General features: G+C 38.8%; 1 protein-coding gene across 4 annotated transcripts in view; it reads right to left on the bottom strand.

Moving 5' to 3' along the window:
* RXYLT1 (ribitol xylosyltransferase 1) overlaps window positions 1–17,220 on the bottom strand; it is a 36,531-nt gene extending 19,311 nt beyond the window's left edge. The window contains exons 1-3 of one of the 4 annotated variants that reach the window (XM_054444619.2): window positions 16,902–17,220; window positions 15,863–16,018; window positions 11,972–12,074 (exon numbers count right to left, since the gene is read on the bottom strand). In XM_054444619.2, the coding sequence (XP_054300594.1) occupies window positions 11,972–12,074; window positions 15,863–16,018; window positions 16,902–17,070 (428 nt within the window). In that variant the 5' untranslated portion in view covers window positions 17,071–17,220. Of the gene's footprint in view, window positions 1–3,973; window positions 4,110–11,971; window positions 12,075–15,862; window positions 16,019–16,572 lie in introns of those variants that run through there. The other 3 variants (XM_054444620.2, XM_054444623.2, XM_054444622.2) reach the window with 3 other exon arrangements.
* Between the last annotated feature and the right edge of the window lie 982 nt (window positions 17,221–18,202).

Below are 18,202 nucleotides of genomic sequence, written 5' to 3'. Positions count from 1 at the left end.
GACCTCAGGTGATCTGCCTGTCTCAGCCTCCCAAAGTGCTGGGATTACAGGCATGAGCCACCGCACCTGGCCCTAAACTCTTCTAATAGTTGGCTTTTTTATTTTCTCAATTTCTTCTTTTTTTATCGACAGGACTATTGCAGTAGGCTTTTTTTTCTAATGAATGGTCAACATTAAAGTCTTACTGGGATTGCACTTTCTTTATTTTTAAATTTTTATCCAGTGATTCTGGGGATTTTTATGAGGTTTTCTTGGTTATTTTTTATGTATTTATTTGCATATAACAAACAATTTAATTTTTTTGTTCCAAAATAATTCATCATATTCAAATTATGTGCTCCTTTTACTTTTGTTTCTTGAGATCAAAACGTTTAAGACTACTAAACATTTTACTCCTTGCTCTGAAGATGAGGCCTAATTTAAGAGATGAATAATCAACTGATGACTGATTCAACGAATGGCATTTGTCTCTTTATTTGTCTTTGGGTACTTATATGGATGCTAACATTTGTGGGTGAAAGGGAGATACTCTGGGACCTTGTAATCATATTGAAAAACAGGTTATCTACATGGTCCCAGAGAATCTCCTAGTAAAAATCACAATGGAAAAAAACAGTAACTTTACAGTGAACAAACCAGGCAGACTGCACCTTAGCCAAGTGATCAAAGTTAACATAATCAGTAATGGGAACAAATATGACACACTGAGGATGACACGATGTTGTTTCAGAGGTATTCGGAACCAAAATACATAACCTGAACTGAATCGTAAGGAAACATCAGACAAACCCAAACTAAAGGACACTCTACAAAATAAATGGGCAGTACTCTTCATAAGTCACAAGGTCAACAAAGACTGAGAAACTGTCACAGACTGGCTGAAGCCAAGGAGATATGAAACCAAGCACGCTGTGTGATTCTGGATTGGAAACTGGGCCAGAAAATGGACAGTAGTGGGAATGTGAGTATCTGTAAATTAGATAACAGTTTTGTATCAATGTTATTTTCCTGAAAAAAATAATTATACTATAATTATGTAAGATGTTAGCATTTGAGCAATCTGGATGAAAGGTAAAACGGATTTTTTTGGTACCATTTTTGCAATATTTTTGTTAAGTCTAAAATTATTTCAAAAAGAAAAAGTTAAAAAATTAAAACATTAAAAAACAATAATTTCCTATAATTTTATAGGAAATAATTTGGGTATATTTAAATATTAGCAGTTTAAATGGCTATAGATTAAAGTTCATAGAGATAAATGCTCAAATAGAGGAGAAATGAGTCTGGCATTATATTTAATATTGGGTTCAATTATTATACATTTTGAATGTCACAGCCTATAAATTCACCTCTCATTAAGGAAAGGTATTATAAACACAGAAACAGCCCAACTTTTATATTTTAATACTTTTTTTTTTTTTTGAGACAGGGTCTTGCTCTGTCACCCAGGCTGGAGTGCAGTGGTGTGATCTAGGCTCACTGCAGCCTTGACCTCGCAGGCTCAAGTGATCCTCCCTAATAGCTGGGACTACAGGTTTGTGCTGCCACACACAAAGTTTTTGTGTTTTTTGTAGAGACAGCGTTTCACCATATTTCCTAGGCTGGTCTTGAACTCCTGGGCTCAAGCAATCCTCCCACCTCAGCCTCCCAAACTGCTGGGATTCCAGGTGTGAGCCACTATGCCTGGCCCTTCTTCTTCTCTTTTTTTTTTTTTTTTTTGATTTTTTTTTTGACACAGGGTCTCACTGTCGCCCAGGCAGGAATGCAGTCACGTCATCACAGCTCACTTGCAGCCTTGACCTCCCAGGCTCAAGCTCTCCTCCCACCTCAGCCCCGTAAGTAGCTGGGATGACAGGCGCTAATTTTTGTATTTTTTGTAGAGATACAGTTTCGCCATGTTGCCTAGGCTGGTCTCAAACTCCTGAGCTCAAACGATCTGCCTGCTTTGGCCTCCCAAAGTGCTGGGATTACAGGCGGGGGCTACCATGCCCAGCCTATATTTTGATATTTTAAAAATAAATTGTTAGTCTCCTCTACAGCTTGTTCTATCACCCATACATTAACATACCAAAATACGTATATTTCTTACTTCCCAGGTGAGGTTATCATAAGATCTTGCTTTCACATATTTTGCTGACAAATTAGATATTTATTTATTCTACTACAGTGAAAACTATGGAAGGCCCTCTATTTTATTTTTAATTTTTTTTGAAATGAAAAAACATGGGGTTTCACTATGTTGCCCAGGCTGACCTCAAACTCCTAGGCTCAAGTGATCCTGCTGCCTTGGCCTCCCAAAGTTCAGGGATTATGGGAATGAGCCACCATGCCCGGTCGAAAGGCCCTTTAGGAATAAGATATTACTTTTGTTGCTCCAAGCAGTACATAAATTAATAACTTTATAAATAAATCCACTACCCCCTTCAGCTATTAGTTTGTCTGAGTTTGCAAGGAGACACTAATGCCCATTTCTGTAGACTAGGAAGGAGGAAAGGGGAAATTAAACATTAGGAGGTACTCAACAATTATTTGGTAGAAATGAATTAATGGATACTTTGATCTCTCAATTTATTTAATATTTTAATTTTTGAAGAATTATAAATACATTTTCCAAAGCTAGGGAGCAATGATATTTTGGTGGTCAAAGTTTTAAGCAATATGACTGACAACTTAGTAAGAAACTGAGAATAAGAACTGTGGAGAAATCATTTCCTTGGGTAATGAACAGAGCAGAGTGGACTGTAATAGAGATCTGAGAGTCCTACAACAGCTACACATCAATAGAGAGAGGAAATGGGAGTAAGGGCTAGACCTCCAACTGTGAATAGACTACCTTATGATGGGGCATTTTGGAATTCATGCTAGGTGGATTTAGCTGGCCCCAGAGAATCCTACTGGAGGGTACCAGTAACACGAAAAGTTATCACTTAAAGGCTACAAGATGGCGACCTCCTTTCTCTTATATTATACATAACCCTCCAAGTAAGGATCTCTTTGCTCTGTAGTTGAGGCCTAATTTAAGAGATGAGTCATCAGCCAATGACTGATTCAAGCAATGGCACTTCTCTTATTAAGTAGGCTCCAGTATTGCAAGAAGTTGTTTACTTGATGTTCTAATTTTTATGTATCCCAAAGTTCTTTTTAGGTATTACGGGCGATTAACCTAAAAAAATTATTCAGTGTTCATTCAGACTATTTATGATCCATTCTATGACAAATTGTGTTCTGAAGAGAAAATAATATAATACTATCCTATGTGAATCAAATTTATCTTTTCAAAGACAGCTAAGTTTTTATTCCTTTTGGTCATAAATATTTGTTTTCCACCCCACTTCTCTCCATTTCTACTACTATGTAGGCAGCTTACCTGTAGCTAAAGGCAATTTTAGTTTCCTAAGTATATAAAATCTCCTAAATGTATCACCAAGAGATGAATTTCTATTGTAGAAATATTATATATTAGATTTACGGGAGAAAAAGTTTTCTTTTTTATTTGCTTCTATTATAATTTCACGCATCAGGTATGCTTTTATTGCAGCACTTCACTCTTTTTTTCATAATTATGAGTATAGCAGAAGGGGGGCTATTAATTTAGTTTGTGTAAGCAAAAGCATCAGAGAACCCTTCAAGTACCTACATGCACTGTGCACCCTGTGCCTAAAATTCACTAAGTAGTAAATATAACCCTGAAAAATCACACAATTAAAAAAATTAAAAACATTAAAAGATAATCAAGAATTGGGCACATTAGATGTGCAAAACTTAAATCATAGTTAACAGGGATTATGGCAAAATTGTAATTAAATTACTATAAAGAGGATATTAAAATCTAAAAACATTTAAAAGTCAAGATGAGGTTATAACTGGGTCGTAGCAGATTAGGAAAAAAAGTCTAGACCCAAAGCATCGGTAAGAATTTCTAAAAATCACCCCATTTAAGAATTCAGAATGATGCCAGGCCAGTGTTGCATACCTATATTCCCAGCTACTCAGAAGGCTGGGGCAGGAGGATCTCTTGAGCCCAGGAGTTCGAGGCTGTAGTATGCTATGATCTTGTCTGTGAACAGTCACCGCACTCCAGTCTGGGCAACATAGCAATACCCCCATCTCTTAAAAAGAAAAGAATTCAACATGAAATTATAGAATTGAATATACTTAATATTGGAAGTGACTTGCAGATGATGTGGACTAATCAATCTATCATGTTAAAGGGAGGACCACAGTTCAATCCCATCTTTACTAGTCATTTAATCACTCAGAACATCAAGGTTTTCATTTGCAAAATGGGAGTAATACCACCAGCTGCACAGGGTGGTTGTGAGGATTAAAATTCACTGAGCTAATATCCGTAAAAGCCCCGGGAACACAGCAACCACTTCATATGTTGCTGTTGACTCAGGGTTCTTTCCATTTTAAAATAAGACAATAAGACCCCAGACGGCTGGGAAATCTCATAGCATGCCAGCAGCAGAGCTGGGACAAGACTGCGGGCCTCAGTGTTTACTCTGCCAGGCTGGAAGCCAATCTCACCCACAGCTGGATGCCTTCTAAGCAGCCTGAATGCTCATTAATCTTTGAAGAGGCAAAGAGACAAGAGCTGGCAATTTCTCATTTCTTTATCTTGACTACATGGGCTTGGGTGAGACATCAGCTGAACAGGAGTGATGAGAGAGAAAGAGTTTCAGCAGCTGTCTTCTGTCAAACCAAAAATATATCAAAATAGTGCATTTTTAAAACAAGGTTTCTAATATTACACTGGATAAGGTGAGAACTCAGAGTTGCTACTCTAGGACACTGCTTTGTTCATCAGTTCTTAGATTTCAAGATTCCACTTACTACAAAAAACTGAAAATGATCCTTAGGGACCAATACAGAATCACCAACTTCTTAAGACATTAAAAATAAAAATCCCCTGACTGCCTCTTACTCAGAATAGTCCCTTAGTCAAGAGTGTAGTACTTGACTTTTGGCTTTACCCACTAATTAGAAGTATGTAACCTTAGGCCAGGTACTTAGCCTTTCAGTGCTCAAACGAGGTAAGCACAGTACCTGCCTCATGGATGCTTGTGAGCACTGAGAATAGTGTCTCACACATAGTAAGAGCTATGTAAATGTTAGATGTTATTTGTTATAATTACTAGCTTGTGGTTGTGGGGAAGTTATTTAATCTCTTTTGTCTTAGTTTCCTAACTTGCAAAATGTAAACAATGATACTTCATAGGGTTGTGGTAAGGATTAAACAAATTAAAAGTTATTAAGTGTATAGAACTGTTTGGCACATAGTAAGCTCTGTATAAGCATGGGCCATCACTATCACTACTATTTTTTAAAGGATATTTTAACATTAAAAGAATAAATGTGGCATTTTGAAAAACTGTTTTGTCTTTGTTTACCAATGAAAATTTTATTTGGGATCTGCACTGATTTATGCTCCAGCATTTGACCTAAATAAATGTCATGTCAGTAACCATTAACGTTATCTATAAATGCTTTCATTCATAGTGAGCTAACTTCTTACAAAAGTAATGTCTGGAAATTCTAAAAATGCCATCTGAAATGTTTTATTCTATCATGATCTTTGGAAATAAGTTCAACTCTTTCATAAGTAGCAGATGCTTATTGAAGATGTTATAATCGAATCTTGATAACAATTAATAATTTATGATCTACCTTTTGTTTTACCAAATGGGTAGACATTTATATAGCCTGTAGTAATGACTAGACATAGAAATGATAGGATTCTGAAGGCAGTCTTTGGGGGATGAGCAAAAGCCACGATGGGCACAAGTAAGGTTTCTCTTAGGAAATTAAAAATAAAATTGTCCTATGAGATTAAACTATAAATCAACATATGATGGCTATGAGTAGTGGTAGGCAAAGTTCCTTCAAGAGACAGAATGGGTCTCAGGCTAGCTTAAAACTTAATTGAACATATTAATATAAAGAATGTATCAATAGGGCATTTGTGGGCAGGTACATGATGGAGGGGTAAGAGACAAATGGAAACAGAAAAAGGAGAACTGCTTGTAGGAAGATGCTGCAGTACTTAGTTAAGTAACACTAAAAATAAAATAGCAACAAGACTTCTATAGTGATTACTATGTGTTAATACTATTCTAAGCCCTGTAATTTATTAACACATTTAATCTTTGGAATAATTCTGTAAAATATGAACTACTACTTGCCTTAAACGTGAGGAAACTGAAACAGAGGTTAAGAAACTTGCCCAAGGTCAGACAACAAAGTGACAGAACTAGAATCTGAACTAGGCCAGGCGCGGTGGCTCACATCTGTAATCCCAGCACTTTTGGAGGCCAAGGCAGGCAGATCACGAGGTCAGTTAGTCATGCGTGGTGATGGGCGCCTGTAATCCCAGCTACTCGGGAGGCTGAGGCAGGAGAATCGTTTGAACCCGGGAGGTGGAGGTTGCAGTGAGCCGAGATTGCGCCACTGCACTCCAGCCTGGGTGACAGAGCAAGACTCTGTCTCAAAAAAAATAAAAGAATTTGAACTAAGACAGTCTGGCTCCAGAGTCTGTATGCTCAATAACTGAGTCACATGCTACACTGCCCAGAGGTGACAGGGCTTCATCAGGCTCATCCAGAAGTTCAGTTTGCCCTGTATGTATTCATGCATTCATATTCTGAGCACAGCCTATGGATGATGTTACTGATTCAGTGGTGAACAAGGAGTCATATTTCTGTCTTTCTTTCTGAAACAGTTAAAAGCACTACATACAATTAAATCCCATATTTTGGTTCCATATGTAATCAACCCTCAAATAATTGGTTATCACTTGTAGCCTGCCTGTATGGAAAGAATGTGTCAGTCAAACCAATACAAACACATGGCCTGACTGACAGCTCTCTTTCCATTCTATATCATTTATTTGGTATGCTGGAATTCATTCTTTGGGCCTATGTGTTGATGAAAATCAGCATTCCTGAGCCTGATGAGCCCTGCAACACTGATGATATCCTTTATACTTCTGTCTTAGAATTGTCTCGAGGCTACAATTAAATGATATAAGCTCATTTGTTTATTTAAACAAAATATATTTACACTTATTTTCAACAAGTATCTTAACAGTAATTAGAAATTCTTCCAATAACTTCAAGGTAAGCCATTACTTCTGATTCACTTTTGGTCAAATAAGGATGGTGAATGTGTGGAAACACTTAAGTTAGTACCCATGTAGTTGATTCAACTCAAGACTTACAATTGCATAAAAGTTTATTAATTTTGGATAAATTATGTACACTACTTTTCACGAACCTAACACTTTAATAAGCTGTTTTTAAAAATCTCATACAATGGTGACCTTTCTTGAATATAGTTCTCTTAAATCCTAAGAGGAAATGGTATTACTCTTTGGCCGTAATACCAGCACACCTTATTTTATTGTGCTTCACTTTATTGTACTTTGCAAATAAAGAGTTTTTTACAAATGGAAAGTCTGTGGTGATCCCCAGTCCAGCAATTCTATTGGTACCATTTTCCAACAGCATGTGCTCACTATGGGATGGTGATACGGTTTGGCTGTGTCCCCACCCAAATCTCATCTTGAATTGTAGCTCCCACAATTCCCACATGTTGTGGGAGGTGCCCGGTGGGAAGTAATTGAATCATGGGGGCAGGTCTTTCTTGTACTGTTCTCATGATAGTGAATAAGTCTCACAAGATCTGATGGCAAACTTAATAGATAAATGCTGTGTATGTGGTCTAACTGCTTCACCAACCAGTATTCCCCCGTCTCTCCCCATCTCCTTGGGCCTCCCTATTCCCTGAGATACCACACTATTAGGCCAATTAATAACCCTATAATGCCCTCTAAGTGTTCCCTATAATTAATAACCCTATAATGAATGCCCGCTAGGTGAAAGGAAGAGTCGCAAGTCTCTCACTTTCAGGAGTTCCAAGGGAGAGAATATAGGCATGGATTCTTAGTTTCTGTTTCTGGTTGGGCCAGTAAAGCCCCTTCCTTATCCCTCTTTTCTGCTTATTACTAAAGACAGAAACTAAAAGCCATGGCTTCGGGCTGCTAAAAGCCTAAGACAAAACAAAACAGGACAACAACAACAACAATAAAATAAGGTGGGTTTGGAAGCTTGCAACCAAAAGCTAGAAATAATTAAGCTTAGTGAGGAAGGCATGTCAAAAGCTGAGGCAAGCTAAAAGCTAGGCCTATTATGTCAAGCAGTCAAGGTGGGAATGCAAAGGAAAAGTTCTTGAAGGAAATGAAAAGTGCTACTCCAGTGAACAACATGAATGATGTGAAGGTGAAATAGTCTTATTGCTCTTATGGAGAAAGGTTTAATAGTCTGGATAGAGGATCAAACCAGCCACAACATTCCCTTAAGCCAAAGCCTAATCCAGAGCAAGGCCTCCACTCTTTTCAATTCTATGAAGGTTGAGAAAGGTGACGAAGCTGCAGGAGAAAAGTCTGACGTTACCAGAGGTTGATTCATGAGGTTTAAGGAAAGAAGCCATCTCCATAACATAAAAATGCAAGGTGAAGCAGCAAGTGCTAATGTAGAAGCTGCAAGTTATCCAGAAGATCTAGCTAAGATCATTGATGAAGGTGGCTACACTAGACAACAGATTTTCAATGCAGATGAAACAGCTTTGTATCAGCAGAAGATGACATCTAGGACTTTCATAGCTAGAGAGAAGTCAATGCCTGGCTTCAAAGCTTCAAAGGACAGGCTGATTCTCTTATTAGGGGCTAAATGTAGCTGGGGACTTTAAGTTGAAGCCAACGCTCATTTATCATTCTGAAAATCCTAGGACCTTTAAGAACTATCCTAAATCTACTCTGCCTGTGCCCTATAAATGGAACAAAGCCTAGATGACAGCAACATCTGTTCACAGCATGGTTTACTGAATATTTTAAGCTTACTATTGAGAAACACTGCTCAGAAAAAAGGATTCCTTTCAAAACATTACTGCTCACTGACAATGCACCTGGTCACCCAAGAGATCTGATGGAGATGTACAGAAGATTCATGTCCTCATACCTGCTAACAAAATATCTATTCTGCAGCCCATGGATCAAGGAGTAATTTTGACTTTCAAGTCTTATTTAAGAAATACTTTTTAGCCAGACACGATGGCTCACGCCTATAATCCTAGCACTTTGGGAGGCTGAAGCGGGTGGATCACTTGGGGACAGGAGTCTGAGACCAGCCTGGCCAACATGGTGAAACCCCATCTCTACTAAAACATACAAAAATTAGCTGGGTGTGGTGGCGTGTGCCCATAGTCCCAGCTACTTGGGATGTTGAAGCACGAGAATCACTTGAACCCAGGAGGCGCAAGTTGCAGGAAGCTGAGATTACGCTACTGCCCTCCAGCCTGGGTGACAGAGCGAGACTCTGTCTCAAAAAAAAAAAAAAAAAAAAACACACAAAAGAAATACTTTTCATAAGGCTATAGCTGCCACAGACAGTGGTTCCTCTGATGGATCTGGGCAAAGTAAATGAAAACCTTCTGGAGATGATTCATTATTCTAGATACCATGAACATTCATGATTCATGGGATGAGGTCAAAACATCAACATTAAAAGGAATTTGGAAGAAGCTGATTTAAACCCTCATGGATGACTTTGAGGGGTTCGAGATTTAAGTGGAGAAAGTCACTGCAGATGTAGTACAAATGGCAAGAAAAGTAGAATTAGAAGTGGAACCTGAAGGTGTGACTGAATTGCTTCAATCTCATGATAAAACTTCAACAGATGAGGAGTTGCTTTTTATGAATGAGCAAAGAAAGTGGTTTCCTGAGATGGAATCTACTTCTGGTGAAGATACAATGTTGTGAACATTGGTGAAGTGACAATAAAGGATTCAAAATGTTCCAAAAATGTAGCTGATAAAGCAGCAGTAGGGTTTGAGAGGACTGGCTCCAATTTTCTTTTTCTTTGAGACTCATTCTGTCGCCCAGGGTTGGAGGGCAGTGGCATGATCTTACCTCACTGCATCCTCTGACTCCCAGGTTCAAGGATTCTTTTGCCTCAGCCTCCCAAGTAGCTGGGATTACAGGTGTGTGCTGCTACTCGTGGCCAATTTTTGTATTTTTAGTAGAGACAGGGTTTCACAATGATAGCCAGGCTGGTCTCGACCTCCTGACCTCAAGTAATCCACCCACCTCAGCCTCCCAAAGTACTGGGATTACAGGCATGAGCCACTGCATCCGGCCTAGGATTGACTCCAATTTTGAAAGAAGTTCTATGGGCAAAAATGCCACCAAATAGCATCATGTGCTACAGAGAAAACTTTTGTGAAGGAAGAGTCAACTGATGTGGCAAACTTCATTGTTGTCTTATTTTAAGAAATTGCCATGGCCACCCTAGCCTTCAGCAACCACCACGCTGATTAGTCATCAATACACTGATTAGACATCAACATCGAGGCAAGACCCTCCACCAGCAAAAAGATGACTTGCTGATGGTTCAGATAACTGTTAGCATTTTTTAGCAATAAAGTATTTTTCACTTAAGGTACATATTTTTTTTTTAGGCATAATACTATTACACACTTAATAGACTACAGTACAGTGTAAACATAACTTTCGTATGTACTGGATAATCAAAAAATTCACATGACTTGCTTTATTACAATATTTGCTTGACTGCAGTGGTGTGGAACTGAACATGCAATATCTCTAAAGTATGCCTGTAAAATCTCCCACAAATATTTCAGAAGTAAAGGATACATTTGGCTTTCTTTTGGGAGTTAATGTTCTTTGCTCAAATCTTTCACTATTACTATAGTAACAATGTATAATTTTAACCTTAAAGATGCTAACTTTATGAATTTTTAATAACTTTTCTGAAAATTTTATATATTATGGATAGATTAGACTAATATCCCTAACACACATTTACTTTTCAAATACCAAAATATTAGATTTATACACATAATACACATTTACTTTCAAACATCCAAATCCAACCATTGTAAGTTTAGGTCTATTTAGGCTCTTGAATGGGATTAGATCAACAGAAGCATGAAGATGAAAGGAAAAATAATCATTACCAATGATAATTTTAAAAACCTGTTTACTTTTTAAGTATAACTTTGAAAAGATACATGCAATAAAACTGCTTTCCAAGTGTATATAAAGTAAATAAAGAATTAAAGCTATAGTAAAAATTAGAACAAAATTGAGGTTAACTATAGCTTTTTCTTTCCTGATTTCTGTAGAAAAGAATGAAATTCCAATAGAAAGCAGAATCTTTAGTTCACATTTTCCCCCAATCATACAACGGTTATATAAAATAAGCATTTAAAAATAATGTTTTTATTTTTAATTTCAATAAGAAAGCAAAATCTAACAAAATAGCATTTCATATGATAAAATTATAGTTTTCCTAAATAAAATAATCCTAATATACTTAAAAACACTCAGAAAATATGCAGTCATAGAAAAGAGTTATATAAAAAGGCCAAAAAAGTCTAAGCAATACATTGGTTTTATTAAATCTAAAATAAAAAATAAATCCTGATAGAACTCATCAAATTTGTTTTAATAAACAAAAATCTAAAAAGTGACAGCAAGAGCTTTGATATCACCCAAATATTTAAAAAAGTGAACATGACTATTATATGAAAGAGAAAAATGAAAATACTTTTAGGTTTACATATTATTCCTCCAAGATACAGAATGTTTTAAATGGCTGTCACCATTCAAATGCTGTAAGATGTGGAGTATGAACTTTTCCATATAATTAGGTAAAAATAAAACAGACATATGATTGCAAAAAGGAGTATTCTGTAATATACAATTTCATAAGGTCCAAGTAAGCTTAATTATGAATACATATTCATGAGATTTACTTCTCTATTCTTTACAAGTTGAAATAGAAATATTTTTATAAATATATTTTCCTATTATTTTTCTTTTAGTATTTACATAAAATATTGTAGAGCGAAACATCAAAGGTTAATGTTGCACAACTAGTACAACTAATACCTGTATTGTGTTCTTCCTACGATTGACTTTCCTTCTCTCCACTGAGCAGTCACATCGCTGGGATCAAGTAAGCCTTCAAAAATATGCTCCCAGAGATACAAGCCTGGTAATTAACAACAAAAACAAAATCAAAACAATTTACTGTCTCATTTACTCTAGTGCATGAGACAAGTTTACGTTCTGTTCTTTTACTCATTTGACTATAAAACCAGAATGCCTCCCCTTTGGGCCACTGGCAGGCAGTGCTATCAAGCAACAGCTCCAAATCATCAACATGGCAGCTAATGAGAGAAAGAGCTCAGAAGCTGTCAGTGTGTAAAATGTAGCAAAATGTGAGTTAATATTAAAGACCTCTCCTACTCTAGATTTGAGAAATCCCTGATTTATATGGATCTTTACCACCTGTCTTATTCTGAAATGAAATGTATTATATTACAAAGTATACTATGTGGTTAGAACTGTTTTTATAACAGATTGGGGGAGTTGCCATTTTGTGCCAAATGGAGCCAGAGGAGCTCATGTATTTATATATATTAAAACATTCAATATGTCAAGGGGATATTACCTCCTCCTCACTTCAACACATATCCCTGAATGCATGATCCCCTTCACAGACAAATGCCACTGCATCTTTTCTCCTTATGGCAGCCCCTGATGTTTTATCATGATTTCACCTGAATGAAAGCTCTGAGAGTAGAGGAGAGCAGTATTACTCAGTGAGGCACTATGGAGACCATACACCATCTCTGGGCACCCTGTTTTGGTTACACTCAAAGAGGTTTTTGTTCCATTCTCATTGTACCCTGGTACTAAAGGAAACCCAAGCCACCATGTTGAAAACGTGGCCAATTAGATAAAGCTTTCCAAATGTGATGGGTTGAATAATGTCCCCCCGCCCTACCAGCAAAGATGTCCATATTCTAATCTTTAGAATCTATGAATATGTTACCTTACATGGCAAAAGACACTTTAAAAATATGATTAAGTTAAGGATGCTGAGGTGAAGAGATTATTATAGATTATCTAGGTGGGCCCTATGTAATCTCAAGAGTCCTCACACAAGGGAGGCAGGAGTGTCAGAGTGAGGCAACGGATATATAAAGATAGAAGCAGAGGTCAGAGTGACGTAGGGCCATAAATGAAGGAATGCGGGTAGCCCCTAGAAACTCTAAACGGTAAGGAAACAGGTTCTCCTCTAGAGCCTCCAAAAGTAACACAGCCCCCACACATTTTAGAGTTCTGCCTTCAGAAAGGTAGGATACTACATTTGTGGTAATTTGTTATGGCTGCAATAGGACGCTATGGATTATACAGTTAAGATTACAGTACCTGGAAATGAGGTGCTACTGTAACAAATACTTAAAAATGTGGAAGTGGCTCTGAAATTGGGTAATGGGGAAAGGCTGAGAGAACTGTGAGGACATGATTTTAAAAGGCTAGATTAGATTGCCTTGAATAACCTGCAGATAGAAATGTGGATGTTAATGACTCAGCTAGTGAAGACTCAAGAAAGTGAGGCAGAGTAGAGAAAACCTGTATTGTCTTAGAGGATATCGAAATGATCACAAGCAGATTGTTGGTAAGTATATGCAATCTTTTTTTTTTTTGAGACACAGTCTCGCTCTGTTGCCCAGGCTGAAGTAAGGTGGCATATTCTCGGCTCACTGCAACCTCCACCTCCCGGGTTCAAGCAATTCTCCTGCCTCAGCCTCCTGAGTAGCTGGGATTACAGGCGCGTGCCACAATGTCTGGCTAATTTTTGTATTTTTGGTAGAGACGGGGTTTCACCATGATGGCCCGGCTGGTCTTGAACTCCTGGCCTCAAGTGATCCACCTGCCTCGGCCTCCCAAAGTGCTGGGATTACAGGCGTGAGACACCACGCCTAGAATATGCATATTAAAGAAATTGCTGGTGAGGGCTCAGAAGAAAATCAGGAATGTGTTATTAGAAACTGGAAGGATGAGGATCCTTGTTATATAACAGTAAAAAGCTTAGTTGGATTGTATCCTGCAGTTACATGGGAAGCAGAACTTGTGATAAACTTTATTAGCTGGAGGGTTCCAAGCAAAGTGAAAGGTATGGACTGGTTTCTTCTTGGTGATTAGTGAAATATAAGAAGAAAGAGATAGAAGGAAAAACTGTTAAGCAAAAGGGAACCCGAATTTGATGATTTGGGAAATTCTCGGACCATTAAGATTGCAAAAGATGTGAAAAATGAGATTTACCATCTGAAAAGGGTGTTCCAGAAACAAGACCAAGGATATGGCTGCATAACCTTTTGCTAGTGCCTCAGAAGGATCCGAAGATCTGAATATTCATTCACACAAAGGGCTCTTTGAAGAGATTATACATGACTTACAGGTCTCCTCAGCCATCTCAGCAGAAGCCAGAAATGGAGATGGTATTACTCAGAAAAGATCTGCAGAAGAGCTTCCCATCTAATGGAGTGAATCCTGTGACATACACAGGAGGCCCACAAGGTTCTTCAGAATGTTACATGAGCAGAAACTCTACCAGCTTGGACTAAAAAAGACAGCAAGAGGTCACAATGAAAGAAGGCTGATGGGCTCTGAAAATTTTACCAGCTGTCAACAGGCTGATAAAATTACTAAGCTGCAAACTTGTGCTACTTTTTATGAAAAAGGAAAAGATGACTTCAAGAGTGTGGCTGAAATGCCAGAGGGCAAAGCTGTACAAGCCATAGATTATTCCTAGGCCTGCAATATCATCTAATGGAGCTGGCCATTTAGATGAAATTTAGATTTCAAAATTGCTTGGACCAGTGACACTTTTTTCAATTTTTTTCCCCTTTTGAATGGGAATGTCTATAACGGTATTTTATAACTGTGCCTAGAGAATAGGCGCATGAAAATAGCATTTTTCCTGCCAGCAGAGGTGTTAAAAAAAAAAAAAAGGTAGCATTTGATGAAATTCACTTGGCCACTTTGCACTTATCAGATTGAAAAGAGAGAAGTCTAGAAATGAAAATCTGAGATTTAAAAAGAAGAAATCAATATTAGAGACTTTATTTAAAAAATAATGGCTAGAACTTGATGATTGAAGGCCTGGTTTCAGGTACTTGAAATTTAGAGGTTGGTAGTAATCTTCCAGGATGTACACTTGTATGTAAGTATGAACGAATTTATGAAATACCATGAGCAGAGCACTATGCTCTGTACATTTTCCTCTCATCTGGTACTTTCTATCCATATGCCTTACTGTACATAAACCCAACTCATGTTCAAAGGCCAAATAAAGCGCTTTCTAAGTCACTACATTCTTTGTGACTCTTGAAACCCTCAGGGCCCCATTCTCTAATTGAGCATAATATATATCTTAGAACACTACACTCTCATGATATTCACAGCAAAAATGCTTCTGTGGTCAATCAAGTTTAATCAGTTACATACTATAATATATTCCTTCGCTGATACAGTGAACATTGTCATATTAAAGGCTCTTGAGAAAGGCCTGCAATGAAGAACCTTGTTTAACTTTGTACTCTTCAGTGTTTCCCAAATGTGTTTGGCCATCAAGGGCAGGGGCCACATCTTATACCTGTGCATCAAGTGTCCAAAAAATACACAGATTCATGAAAATTCAGTTGACATATGCATTGCAATCTAAGGACACTATACAGCCTACTCAATGTATCAATAAATGAAGCTGTGCTCTGCTAAAGACCAACAGTGGAATATGTATGTGTGTACATTTACAAACAGATGTTGTCTAATTGGAAGGAGAAAGGAATTATTGACAAAAAGTGAAAAAATATATCGTGATGCCTTAATTAACAAATTATGAAATAAATTATATTAAAATGAATTTCATATCAATAAAGTACATTTTACAATGCTTTTTACATGTCTTCCTTCTACATATTAACTTACCAATGGCAGCTTTGCCCCAGATTTGTACACTGAGATCTGTTTTTCCTTTCGTGGATTTATTTAATATTTGAAGGCTAGTTTTAAATCTGTGTTGTTGCTCATTTTTTTCATCTCCTTCCCAAGGATTCCATTCTTCACTTTCCAAAGTGGACTGTTCTGTTTTAAAAAGAGTAAGTGTTTACCAGTAAGGTGTTATTGCAGTTGTAAGTAAATTCAAATCATTTAAATTGTTAGTTCTAATTTCATCCTAAATTTAATTTTTGAGAGATAGAGCAACTGAATTTAAACTGGTAATACACAATGAAAACAAAAAAGAAAATCAGCAATTTTTTTACTGAACTTTTTTTTACTCTGAAAAGTCTTAGAAATAAAATGCTAACTTGAGACAGGAAAATTCTCTTCCCCAACACAAAACCTTTAAAAATAACAGGATAATATGTATCAAGTTACAGGCTTAACTTTTGCAATTATTTTTATCCATTGTATACAGGTAACCTATGCACAAAAAACTGACTTCAGAGTGTAGTGTTCACCAGTCTTAGATACTATTGTGCAAAATTCTGAATACAGGGAAAGAGCCGAGTCTCATCTTAACACAAGTTAAAACACAGGACAGGGGACCAGAATTTGGAGGTAAAGTCTGCCTTATGGTCACTGCAGGATTAGAGAGGGCTTTGTTTCAACATGGAAACGGATGTCTTAAACCTTACGGCGATTTTGAGGCCTTCCAGGAGCATTCCCGCAAATCTCTGGCATTTGAGACGACGTCCTGGATTTTAACACGTGTTTGAAAGGCGTGCGCACCTGTCACCCCCTGGGATCGGGAGCGGGGACGGCGTGTGAGATCTGGGTAAGAATGAGGACCATTATCCAATTCCGAGCCAAGGGCTGGCTCGAGAGGCTGTAGGGGGCAAAGCGCTTCTCAGGCCCCGCGGGTAATCCCGGACTCGAGAGCCGGGTGCGGGGACCCGGCCCTAGCCGCCCAGCAGCCCCCAGCCAGGAGCGCAGAGCCGGAAGGAAGCCGCCGACCCAGTCCTACCTCGGCCGCGTCTCTCCCGCGCGGGGGCCGCCCCCTTCCTGAGGCCCCGCGGGGACCCGGGCGGCGCCTGGCGGCGGCGCCCGAAGAAAACGTGGTAGGCAGCGTAGAGGGAGAATAGGCAGTACAGGGCGATAAGAAACGAGCAGAGCCGCTTCCGCGTCAGCCGCATCCCACTCGGGCTTCCAGTCAGGCATCCACCGCCATGGAGCGGGCGGAAAGAGAATCCGCGGCCCCGGCGGCGTCCGGCGCAGGCCCAGCCCGTTTCCAGGCAGTCCGCATCCAAGGCTCCTCCGCCCCGCGCCCGATACAGCCCCGCCCCTGACACGCCCACCGCCCTCCTCCCGCCCAGGCCCCGCCCCCTCCAGTCGCGGCTCATCCACCTGGCCCAGGGCCTGCCCACCTCCGACACTGGAACAGCGGGTACTGGAGCAGCCCCTACCCCACGCTGCTTCCAGACGCCGGGCTGGGTGGGAACCTCTCTGACCTCTGCGGTGTACTCATTGCACCTTTCAACCCTGGCCACTTTTCCCAAGTACATAAAGACTCGGGGGAAAAAGAACACCCGCGGTAGTCCATGAAGGCCAGGTGAAGGCATGGACCATGACGTTTTTTTGCTCTACATGGAATCCTCAGCGCCTAGGACAGTGCCTACTACACTGATAGATGAGTGAATATAAACGTCCTTTAAAAAAATTAAGTGATGATGGTCGCTTAACATTGTGAATGTAATTAATACCACTCACTTGTATGCATAGAAATAGTTAAAATGTCGAATTCATGTTTTATATACTTTACTGCAATAAAAATATTTTTAAAGTTAAGTTTTATTATTATGATGTGAGTTGAACGCACATAGGCATGCAGTATTTTGTTAAATAGAGGCTGTAAATGTGAATGCTTCAATAAATTTTGTGTCCAGCCTTGGGAAGATGGGCTACAATGTTTTGTCAGTTGCATCTAGTACTACTGTTCAAATTATCCAGCAGTCTTGCGACAGTGTGTCCACTAATTAGGGTGACCAATGGTCCCAGTTTGCCCAGGACTGTAAGGATTCTCCAGTTGGAGGATTTTTAGTGCTAAAATTGGGAAAGTCCTAGGAAATCAGTAAAAGTTGGTCACTCTAGCACCGACCCTAAACTATTAGGTCAAACACTTTATACCCAATCCCTCAAAGAGTTCCCTACCTCAAAAGACCTGTTTTAAACCATTTTTGCTCAGACTCCCCAAATCCTATAAATATCACCCCTAACTTTCTCCTTCTGAGACTGCCAAGCTTCTGTCAAAGTGTGGCCTCCCTTACT

Source organism: Pongo pygmaeus, chromosome 10, assembly GCF_028885625.2.
Source record: "Pongo pygmaeus isolate AG05252 chromosome 10, NHGRI_mPonPyg2-v2.0_pri, whole genome shotgun sequence".
NCBI classification, from domain to species: Eukaryota; Metazoa; Chordata; class Mammalia; order Primates; family Hominidae; genus Pongo; species Pongo pygmaeus.
The sequence above is the reverse complement of the archived record's forward strand: the minus strand, read 5'-3'. Positions and strand labels throughout refer to the sequence as shown.